We start from the raw sequence: 12,360 nt of genomic DNA on the forward strand, positions 1-12,360 counted from the left end.
GTGGTTGTCATAGGACGTCCAGCAGGATAAGCCAATAGCGTGCACCCTTAGCGTGGCGATCGGTGGTGTGGTGTGTCAGTCTGACACACCGCATCTTCGATCCCTGTAAACAGCCTATGATGTAGGCTCTTTATCATGTGATCAGCTGTGTCCAATCACAGCTCATCACATGGTAACCAGAAAGTGCCATTTATTGGCTTTTCCTCTACTCGCGCTGACAAGGCACTAGTAGAGGAGAGTCAAATGGCTGCTTTCCTGAAGGGGGGGGGGGGGGTCTGCGCTGATAATCAGCTCATTGATTATCAGTGCAGACCCAGCAAGGGTGTCCACTAGAGCCCACCAGGGATGCCCACTAGAGCCCACCAGGGATGCCAATCAGTGCCCATTAGAAATACCAATCTGTGCCCATCAGATTGTCTGTCATTGCCTCCTAATCAGTGCTGCCTATCAGTGCCCATCAGTGGCACCCATCAATGCCCATCAGTGCTGCCCACCAGTGCCGCCTATGAGTGCCCATTAGTGCCGCCTATGAGTGCTTATCAGTGCCGCCTGAGTGCCCATTGGTGCCACCCATCAGTGCTGCATATCAGTGCCCATTACAATGACTATGCAGAGGCGTTTCCTGAACTTTTTGAGCTGGCTGCATGTTATATCCTCATTTTTAATGGAATTTCAATAAAATAATAATTTTATACTGGAAATGGCCCCACCCTTTTCTTCATCATTCACCACCAAAAGAAAGCTCTATTTGTGGGAAAAAAATATAACAAATTTATTTGGGTACAGCGTTGCATGACTGCGCAATTGTCATTCAAAATGCGACAGAGCTGAAACCTGAAAGGGGGTGAAAGTGCCCAGTATTGAAGTGGTTAATGGAAATCTATGGCAAAGTGTGGGAAACCTGCATGAAAACTGTGCGTACACTGCACTGAACCAACACTGCGGGGAAAATCGCAGCAGATCAGTGTGAAAGCAGCTATAGTGTTGGCATGTAGCCATTTTAGATATAAGAACAATGAAAATAATTCAATGTCACCTCCACATTCTCTAGTTCTTCCTTCAGTCTTAGCTCCTCATCAGTGACTTCAGTCCAGCCACCTTCTACAGACACAGGCTGGGCGGGATTGGTGGTGGGCACCATGGTGGGCAGGGCAAGAGCAGTCACACGTCGACCTGCAAGCAACACAAAAAAAGACAATAATTAGGTGCATGTTGTGTGAAAACTGTTTTGATAAATTAGAAAAGGTTTGACCTTTGGTCAGGTTCCATTTGTTATCAGGGGCTCTGTTAGGGAAATTCCCTTTTACTTACCGTCACAATAATAACAGTGTACTGGAGAACAAGTTAGGGAAAATCTGCAACAGGGACTCAGACAGCAATAAAAAGCTGAGTGTAAAAGCACCAAAAGCAGAATGTACAGTATAAGGCCTAGACTAGGGTTGCCATCTGTCTGAGTTTGACCCGGACAGTCCAGGTTTTGAATCATGTGTCTGGGTTTCAGGCGGACTGAAACCCGAACACATCATTCAGACCAAGCCGTGGCTCCCCAAGTAATCAATATAGTCACACACAAATCTGTTGTTGTCTGGGAGCTGCAGGCGGCTGTCTGAGGGCAGGTCCGGCATCATTGGGGGGCTTGGTGATGATGTCATCAAAATAAATTTGGCCACACCCACTGTTCGTTTCGGCACACTATGCACACTGCATTACTACACTCCTTGGGGCACCCAAAGGTGTGCCGAACCACTAAAGTGTTCGGGTTTGGCTTGAAGAAAAGGTGGCAACCCTACTCCAAAATCAATTTTATTCTGACTTTTACATAATAAAAAGCCAACACACGTCAGGGTTTCACAGGGTTCCCTTCATCAGGGCTTGGGACTGATGAATAAACTTTGTTTTGGACTGATAGTATTGGAGGAATCTTGACAGGGTAATTCATTGATCGCTCCAGATGCTGGTTTACCAAAATGTGCTGGATTTTTATGACATGAGAGATTGAAAAAAAATTATCCTGGACTTTATGGGATTGATTTGCTAAATCTGGAGAGTGCAAAACTGGTGCAGCTGTCCATAGAAACCAATCAGCTATCAGTTTTTTTTGTCAAACCTTAATTGAACAAGCTGAAGTTAGAAGCCCATTGGCTGCCATGCACATCTGCACCAGATTTTGCACTCTCCAGTTTTAGTAAATCAACCCCCTATGTGTTCTGCTTTTGGGACTTTCCTTCTTGCACACCCAACCCCTATGAAATCATTGTCACTGGGGCAATATGTGAAGGGTATTCTCTCTAACTGTGGCCTTGAATGCAGTAAAAACCCTGCAGGGTTATTAGCCTTCCTGACTCTAAAACTGAAAAAAATACACAACTGTTCATTATATACACAACTGTTCATTATATAGCTCTCATCTACAATGTTCATTGCTAACCCAATGGGTAGGACAAACCAGGGCCGGGACAAGGAGTGGGCAGGAGAGGCGGCTGTCCTGGGTACTGTGGAATTATGTGAGGTGGAGGGCACCATAAGGAGGTTGGGGGAAGGGAATTTGTGTTTGGGAGGGGGAATTGGGGGGGGGGGCAACAGGGGGTAAGAATCATTCTATGAGAGGAGAAGTGGTGATTTGGGGGATTTGTGTTTGGAGGGGGGATGGGTGAAGAGGATTTGGGGAGTTTGTGCTAGATAAGGTAATATGGCGGGGGTGAGGGATTTGTACTAGGATGTGATTATTTTTTTGGGAGGGTGGGTGGATTTATGCTAGTAGGGAAGATTAGGGGGTATTTGTGCTAGGCGGAGGGGAATTTGGAGTGGGGGGAGAGGGTTTGTGCTCGGAGAGGAAATGGGATTTGTGCTGGGGGGGATTTTTGGGGGGAATTTGTGCTGGGGGCATATGCGGAAAGAGAGGATTTGAACTGGGGGAGAGATGGGTGGGGGCAAACATTAGTGCCAGGAGGGGGGATTTCAGCAGGGATTTCAGCTCCAGTTTGGGGTCTGGAGCTTGAAGACTTCAAAGTATATTGGTTGGGATGAAGCCTTCAATCCTCCATCTAGGAGACCTATGAGCTGTGCGAGTGTGCAGGTTTGCACACTTGTTATAAGTGAGGCTGGAGCAAAGCTCAGGGCTCCAGGCAGGAGGGAGTTGTGCTCCCATTTGAAGACGGGTGTGTGATCCTTTTAGGAGACAGCTGCTCTACTCAAGAGACAGTGCTGAATATTGGAGAGATTCTATGTCCATAGGACTTGGAGAGTTGAGGTGACTATGTCGGTTTGGGAGACTGAGAAAGCCGGGACAACTAAGCAAGTCCAGGGGGCTGAGGAAATCTGTAAGGGACAATTTGCACTATACATCCTTGAAATCAATGAACAGTCAGTGAGATTCACCATTCTGGCCACCCTGCTTTGCTGCTGCGCTAGGGGGCAGTAAGATGCATGATTAATCGCATCACAATGCTCCCTTTTTTGTGTGCTTTATTTGTATTGTACAAAATGTACACTTCATCACTGCAATGTTAGGCAGTGCTATGCTACCTGACGTTGCAGTGCGATTTGGGCCGGTGCATTACTATAAAATGCAGCATGTCGGCATTTTATCGCAGCATGCTGCAGCGCAGTGCTAGGCTGTGTTGCAGTGTGAATGGAACCCATTGGAAACAATTGTTTTCTGTGTGTCCCTGCGGTGACAGATGTTTTACAATGCGGTAAAACATCTGCCATCGCATATAGTGTGAATTGGCTTAGTCTCAGAGGGGTGAGTGAGCCTGGGATATCAGGAGAACCCCTTCTGAGAAGCCAGGACAGCAGGGAGCTGTGATCTTATTTGTTTATCTAAAATGGTACATTTTCTCAGTTTTAAACATTTGATATGTTTTCTATTTTCTATTGTGAATAAAATATGAATTTATTACAGGGGTCGGCAACCTATGGACTGCCGGGCCGCACCCGTCATGCTGCCGCTAAATGTCTGTCCCATGGCATGGGGGGGGCTGACCGGGGCTATAGCCCCGAGTGGGCCCTCAAAATGCTCCGGGTCTGGTATTGGTTATGTACAATTATTGGGGTTGGCTGGGAACTCAGGGCTATACAGAGCCGGACTACCCGGTGTGCCCGAGTGACATACGAAGTCCTGCCTCCTGGACCGGCTCCTATGATGGACGTCACACTGTTCCAAAGCCGGGATGTGTCACATCCATCATAGGAGCTGGTCGAGGAGTGTGACACTGCAGCCGCGTTGGGTAAGCGGGAGATCCCTGCGTGTGTAAACAGGCGGCTCTCCTCTCCCCATCCTGATCCTCCTCATCCTGCACTGATGGGGCCTGGCGAGGTTGCACTGATGGGCCCTGGCAATTCTGAGCTGATGGGCATTGACGAGGCTGAGCTGATGGGCACTGACGAGGCTGAGCTGATGGGCACTGGTGAGACTGCGCTGATGGGCACTAGTGAGGCTGCACTGATGGGCACTAATCAGGCTGCACTGATGGGCACTGTTGATGCTGCATTGATGGGCACTGATCAGCCAGCTCAAGTGAGCCCTCAGCCCAAGGCTGTGTAATATGCAGGGGGGGGGGGTTGTGTAATATGCAGGGGGGGGGCTGGGTAGAGGGGCTGTGTGATGTGCAGGGGGGCTGTGTAATATGCAGGGGGGCTGTGTAATATGCAGGGGGCTGTGTAATTTAAAGTGGTCCAGAGGTTCGGGGGCTGTGTAATGTAAAAGAGACCAGAGATGCGGGGGCTGTGTAATGTTATCTTAATTTATTAGCGGGTGAATGCGGCCCTCCGTGCATTCACATACATTGAATCCGGCCCTTAAGTGGAAAAAGGTTGCTGACCCCTGGTTTATGAGATTTGCAAATCATTGCATTCTGTGTTAATATAGATATTACACAGCATCCATTTTTTGGAATCAGGGTTGTATAAATTTAAACAAGGTAAAAGTGCAAGGCTTTAGTACAACGTTAAAAAAATCTGTATATATATATATATATATATATATATATATATATATATATATATATATATAAGCATAATGTCAAACATACTTAAAAGTAGATTTGGGGTTTACATACATTTTACAGTTAAATGATCTCATAAAACAGTTATCTGAACTTGCTTAGAACATGGTACTGCCCAGAATCATGAATATGGTAAACAGTGAAACAGTGACACCGTGTGGTCACAAAACACATCACACTTTTTCTTTCAATTGACTCCTTTATTTGAAATAAAAAAAGAAATCTGTTTCAACAGAATCACAAAATGTTCAATGTTACCTGCAAATTTTGACTGTGTGTATTAAATCTATGAGACTATCATAAACTGTTAAAAGAAAATGACAACCTATATCGTGGTATTGGCCAATGGCCAGACAACCTCTTATATCATTTTATTAGGGGTCGTTCACACAAATTCGTTTTCATGCATGTATGGTGTGAACTGATGAGAAACCCAACATCAGTTTTTATGCGTGTCAGTTAGGTGCCCTATTCACACCAATGTTGATGTCCTGACAGTTTTTTTTCCCAAGCATAAAAAATCCACGTGTGATACCAGTGTTGGGGTGTGAACAGGGCACATAGAGAACAATTGTTTTTTTTGTGCCCTTGCAGAAATGTGTGCAGAAAAAATGACGTCTCTGCACCATGGTGTGAACGAGGCCTTAGTCAGCCAACTAGCATATTCAGATTGCAGCAATAGCAGATCACATACTGTATTTCGCTCAGTAGAGGTTTCCTCAGAAGTGGTCCTGCACAACCAACATACAGATTTAGGCTGGATTCACACCTCTGCATTTTTAGTGCTTTTTGCATTTTGCAGATTTGCACTACAGTCCATTTACCATGGTTTCCTATGGAACACGTTCTGAAGAAAAAAACCTGCAAAATGCAAAAAGCACTAAAAATGCATAGGTGTGAATCAAACCTTATTACTGGCATGTGGGATATAATATTATGTATAACCAAACCACTTCCAGCCCAAGGATGTCATATGACATCCTGGACTTTGAATGGGGATATCTAAGACCCCTTTCACACTGTCAGCGTTTTTCAGGCGCTACAGCGCTAAAAATAGCACTTGTAGCGCCTGAAAAAAGCGGCTCCATTCACTCCAGTGTGAAAGCCCAAGGGCTTTTACACTGGAGCGGTGCGCTGGCAGGGCATCAGGAAAAGTCTTGCCAGCAGCTTCTTTGGAGCTGTGAAGTAGCGATGAACTCACCACGCCTCCACTGCTGCTACCCATTGAAATCAACGGGGTAGCGCTGCGATACCGCCGGCAAAACGTCGCTCCGGCTGCATTTTGCAGGTGGATTTAACCCCTTTTCACCCACTAGCGGGGGGCTAAAACCACCCAGCTAGCGGTCGAATAGCGGTGCTAAAACGATGGTAAAGTGACGCTAAAAATAGCGCCGCTTTACCACCGACGCCCAAGGCGGCTCAGTGGGAAAGGGCTATTAATGATGTGTGCAGCTACAGGCATCATGCAGATATCATCTTTTTCAACCGGTGATTCCCTACACCATAAGAACTTGATCATTCTTACACCTTCTGGGGATTCTCGGGGCTCACCCGTGCGATCGGCGAGCCAGGGAACGAACCAATCACCACTGGAAGTTGATCATGGAGATTTCTGGTGAACAGATGGTCCCTAGTCATCTATATGACCCTCTGAGGCGCTATGTTATGACGTCACGTCCAGGCTGGCGGATGTAAGCAATGTTCGAGACATTTAATTTTTTTTTTTTTTATCTCAGGCTTTCCAGCCTGGAGGAGAGATGTGGGGTCTTGTAGACTCCACATCTCTCCATATAGAGGACCTGTCACACACTATTCCTATTATAAGGGATGTTTACATTCCTTGTAATAGGAATAAAAGTGATCAAAAAATGAAAAGAGAAAGTGTAAAAAAAAAAAAAAAAAAAGGTAAAATAAACAATAATAAAATGCTGGGTATTTATTTACTCGGTGTAACATTATCTTTTACATAAAAAAAAAAATCGGGCTAAATTTACAGTTTGTTTTTTTTAATTCATAAAACAGTTTTTTTTTCCAAAAAAAATGCATTTGAAAAATTCCTGCTCAAATACAGTGCGACGTAAAAAGTTGCAACGATTACCATGTTATTAGCTAAGGCTGATATACAGACCAGGGTAACCTGTGGTTTACCACGGAGGAGGTAACTACTAAAATCAAATCTATTGGGAACGGCTTAACCCCGGAGAGGCTCAAGGATCTGGATACCCCGTTACATGCTGAGCTAAGGAGGAGGTGATTGCCCTGAGGACTGCTACCACGCTCACTGCGTGCGATTTACCCCTGCAGGGGGGAACTAAAGGGGAGCATGGAAAGTCACCTAAATTGCTACATAGGCTCATGCTGTATGTTTATGATATAGCTGTTGAGATGGACTGTTTAGGATGAAATTTGGTTCTAATTGCTGACTGGATGAGAACACAAATTTTTGCACTAAGCACATTCACGTTCACATTGCAAGCTGATACACCAGTTTGCAATCAGCACTATTATTAGGGCTTTATCTGTATAAACTTGCCTTAAACACAGGGTGAGAACACCCGTCAGGATATCTATTTTATTTTGAGTTTAGCACTCACTACTTATTCTTCAAAGAGTGATTCACTGTGAAGGATTACCCTTCAGGTGACGGCAGTGTTTTTTCACTCATTTTACACTCACCTGTAAAGAGTGGCCCATTGCGGAGAAGCACTCTTCAGGTGACAGGCAGCGCCACTCACCCCTATACTCATAACTTCTACCATTTCTTCCCTAGAATCTCTGCTAAAAAAAACATATATAAAGTTTGGGGATTCTGAGTAATTTTCCAGCAAAAAAAAAGATAATTTTTACACGTAGGAGAGGAGTGCAGAGAATAGGCCCGGTATGGAAGTGGTTTAAGCGGAACTAACCCCTCATATCCTTTTCAGCTAAGGAAGCTGTCATCTTAAGCTGGATACACACTATACAATTTCCTGTTGATTTTTTTTTTCCCTTCAGATTAACCAAAACCATATAATATGAGGTCAAACTTTAAAGCCTCGTACGCGCGATCGGGCTTTCTGCCAACAAAACCATGGAATTTTGTTGGAAGGGTGTTCGCTCAAACTTGTCTTGCATACACACGGTCACACAAATGTTGGCCAACAATTAGGAATGTGGTGACGTACTAGACATACTATGAGGTTTTTCAGCTCTTTAAACGCCACCCTTTGGGTTCTTTCTGCTAGTTTTGCGTTAGTAGAAGTTTGGCGAGTGTTGATTGGCGCTTTTCTTTTCACGTTTTTCATTTAGCGCTTTCCATTTTACACTTTTCATTTCGTGCTTTTCAGTTCGTTTCTGAATCGCCGTTTGTCAACCAGCCATGTTGCAGAATCGGAGGAGATAGTGTGTTATTTATTATTGGCCTTGGAATTATTGCTTTGACATAAAATTTTTGGTTGAATAATGATTTGATTTGGTATATTTTCTATATTCTTGGATGCATAGAATGCACTTTTTGGTTAAGTTCTATTGGCAGATAGCGTGTCTAATTTTATTTGTTTTCTTTTTTTAATGCACAATAAAAAAAATGTGGAGAATAATACTTGGCTATGTGTTTTACTTTAAATGACAGTTTAGGAGTAGCAGTTACATTTAAAAAAAAATACAATGTAAAATTGACAAGGGACACCAACATAGTTGTATCTTTGATCTTAAAAACTACGGGATAATGGTGTTGCCCCCCCCCCCCCCCCCCAAAAAAAAAGCATAATAATATTCTTGATCTCACTAGAAAAAACAACCCTTTGAAAATTAGTTTGCAATAACTCCATCAGTATCACCAGCAAAGCAGCTTCATTATTATCCCATTAAAGAAGAAGAGAATTGTGCGCTGCATTTTGAGATTTCATAATTTTCCACGTCATGAATGTTAATTCTCCATTACGAATGCTAGTTTACAAGACTGACTGATTCTGGCTCGTCCTTGCTTCTGAGCATGCGTGTTTGTACTTTGGACTTTTGTCCGATGGACTTGTGTACACATGCTTGGAAAATCCAACAGCATACATTTGTCCACGGAAAATGTGAAAACCTGCTAGCCAACATTTGTTGGTAGCAGGGGCGTTGCTAGGTCTACAAAAGATCTGGGGCTAGAGCCCATGGCAGCGAAATAAATAAATTCATATGCTTGGGCACAATGCAGCAATGCAGCTTCATGTGTGCCCATCAATGCAGCCTCACATGTGCCCAGCAATGCAGCCTCACATGTGCCCAGCAATGCAGCCTCACCTGTTTCGGGGAACAGAGAGAAGAGGAAAGGGAGAGCTTGCCAGATCATCACACATGCTGGCATCTCCCGCTGTGTCTGATTTAATCTGAATCACCCGGTGGCCGGTGCCCGCCTTCACATAAGTCCTGCTCCCTGGATATGCTCCCACCTATGATAGACAGCACATGTCCCGCCATTGGACAAGTATGCTGTCTGTCAAAGGAGCCATACCAGGAGGTGGGACTTTATGATGGCAGGCACCCGGCGATTAAAATTAGACACAGCGGGTGACGCCGGCCTGACACCCGCCAGTGTGTGGCACCTAGGGAGGACCACCCCACTCTGCCTCAGCACCCGCCCTGGTCGCCCTAGAGCAAAGTTACTGAATTAAAAATAGTGGAGGTAAAAACAGTAACATATTCTTCCCGCAGAGGTCCGAATTGCATATTTGTGCTATGTCTCAGATCCTATCACAGTTCCCTCATTTTATATCCCAATCCCATTCTTGCATTGGTGTCCTTGGTCCCCCGCACATGAGTCACTCACTACACATCAGTTTCTCCTTTATATTAGTTTCCACTGTCCCCCACACACATCACTGCCACCTCATCCCCCAACAGCACTTGTCTTCCTTCACATTACATCCCCTTGCCCATAGCACTGGCCTGCTTCAAATCCCCTACCCCCGCAGCATTGCCCCTCTGTACTTCACATGTTCCCCCCACAGCACTGCCCTCCGTTCAGATCTCCCTCCTCCATTAGCTGTTTTAAGGCAACATCCAACTGTGTGTACGCTCCATCGGACAAACTTTTTTGGTTTTCATCTGACTTTTCTTGGCTGTGCGAACGGACAAACATTTTTACAACATTAGTCAGATGGAGCAAAGTCCAATTGAGTGTACACAAAACCATCAGACTTTTGTACAAAGTACAAACATGCATGCTCAGCACCAATGCAAAAGATCAGACAACAATACAGAAGTTGACCAAAGGGTGTCGCCGGAGTAATTGAACGTCCTGTTTTGAAGTGTTGTCAGTACGTTGAAACGTCACTCCGTTCGTGTTTGTTGCATAAAAAGTCAGACTGTGTGTATGCAATACAAATTTACGGCCAACGCCCTTTGTACAAAAGTCCACGGCAAAGTTTGTACAAAGTCCGATCGTGTGTATGAGGCTTAAGATTCACAAGATTCTCTGATCACAGAGTCTCAATGTGTGTATCCTGGATCACTATTACTCTCAGGAGCAACGGTTCATCGCCAGATCTCATATAGCAGCCAACATAAAAACAAACAAAGCAGTCCCCAACGTGAAGTCCAGTTTGAAGGATATTACATTTAGTAAAAAACAGCATTGCTCCCCTCCCCACACAGCACTGATCCCCTTTCACATCCCCCTCCTTGTATCACAATAATGTGCTTTTCTGCTAGTTAATAGGGAAAGTTAACTCATGCAGCTCCCACCCCACCCCCTGCCCTTCATCCAGTGCTGCTGTGCCTCCCCGTCTCTCATTGCTATCCCCTGCCTCCCATTCTACGGGCTTCATTGAGAATGACAGTGGTGGGGGTTACGGGAGAAGGAAGGGAGGCTCCTAAATTGTGCGACCACAGGGCGGCATGCCTGCCCAAGAGACTCAGGGCTATGGGCCCCAGATTCAGGGCTATAGCCCCAGTAGACACCCCCTAGCAACGCCACTGGTTGGTGGAAAGTCCGACAACAATTCTCCGATGGAGTGTATACATGGTCGGACTTACTGCCAACAGCCTGTCATCGAACATTTCCAGTTGGAAAGTCCGAACATGTGTACGAGGCTTAAGCCTCTGCTTGATCTGCAATAGCCATGGTCCTGCACATGTGATCAGTTATGACTCCAGTTCAGCCATTTGATGGTTTGACAGTTTGGTAGAAAGTAGAAGCAAAAGTGACAGTTAGAACTTCTGGCATGCCAGGAATGTAACTTTTTTGATACCATTAAAAATGTGTTTAGTTCCACTTTAAATTAAAAAAAACTGTTCCATTTTACATTTTTAAAAGTAAACATCCTGGCTAACAGTCACTACAAGATGAGATGCCCGCTATTACCTTCTACTGCAGAATTACCTTGTAAGTGTCTCATTTTGTGTTTCATCAAGCTGCGTCCGTTCACAATCTCCTTCTTCTGTAACCACTGTATTTTCTCTTGTCTTTCTGATTGCTGGACAACTACATTGGGAACACAGTTAACATATATTATAATTCACATTTATATTAAACATCTCTCTTTTAAAAGTTTAGTTAAAAAAATCCCTTTATAAACATAGACATAGAAACTTTTTTTGGGGTGAAGCCTTAAGATTCATACTGTGGTCACTTCAGAATAGGGTAAACAATGGGCATTGATTGGTAAGTCAGCTAACATGGTTACAAAGTAACATTAGTGAGTCAGGTTGAGAAAAGACACAAGACCATAGAGTTCATCCAATAATGGAAAACATTCACATACCAAGCCCTATGCCCACAGTAGATCCAGAGGAAGGGAAAAAAAACTCTTACAAAGCATGGTCCAATTTGCTCCAACAGTGGAAATAACCCCTCCTGACCCTCTATAGCAATCGGATATTCCCTGGATCAACTCTCTATGGGCATCTGGAAGAGGATGAGGGATACTAAGGTGTGCTTAGCCCAAGGTAGCCATTGGGTAAATAAAATCCAGGGCTTTTTTTTCAGTGGGAATGTGGGGGAATGCAGTCATGGCACCTCCAGCACTTAATGTATGTAATGGAACACGGTGCTGAAGGGACTATTGATGCTGGATGTTGGGGTCTATTGTCCCTAGGGGGGCTGTATTGTTGCTGGGGGCAATTGTTTCTTGTTCCTGGAGGGCCTTGTGGAGGCATGCCTGGCAGCCAAGTAGAGATAGTTAAGGACATTTTAATGTTATTGTTCACATTATACAGAATTGCCAAAACTTTAGGTTAAGCTGCATCAACTGATCTAAGCCTGGTCTGAAGATCTTGAAAGGGGTACATGACGGTTCTGTGCTGGCCACTCAGCTGTCGGCTAATTGCCAGCTCCTATCTCTCCACAGTTACTCAAATGTTGATGATATCCTGCTCGTCAGTCCTGCCT

General features: G+C 44.7%; 1 protein-coding gene across 1 annotated transcript in view; it reads right to left on the reverse strand.

Annotated features, from left to right (window-relative positions):
- Nucleotides 1–12,360, reverse strand: part of DCDC1 (doublecortin domain containing 1) — a 680,197-nt gene that overhangs the window by 14,414 nt on the left and 653,423 nt on the right. The window contains exons 34-35 of the mRNA XM_077460866.1: nucleotides 11,353–11,454; nucleotides 1,037–1,173 (exon numbers count right to left, since the gene is read on the reverse strand). Coding sequence (XP_077316992.1) covers nucleotides 1,037–1,173; nucleotides 11,353–11,454 — 239 coding nt within the window. The remainder of the gene's footprint in view (nucleotides 1–1,036; nucleotides 1,174–11,352; nucleotides 11,455–12,360) is intronic.

The sequence above is a fragment of the Lithobates pipiens genome, unplaced genomic scaffold (assembly GCF_037356315.1).
Source record: "Lithobates pipiens isolate NorthernLeopardFrog02 unplaced genomic scaffold, aLitPip1_a1.2 Scaffold_10, whole genome shotgun sequence".
Classification (NCBI taxonomy): Eukaryota; Metazoa; Chordata; class Amphibia; order Anura; family Ranidae; genus Lithobates; species Lithobates pipiens.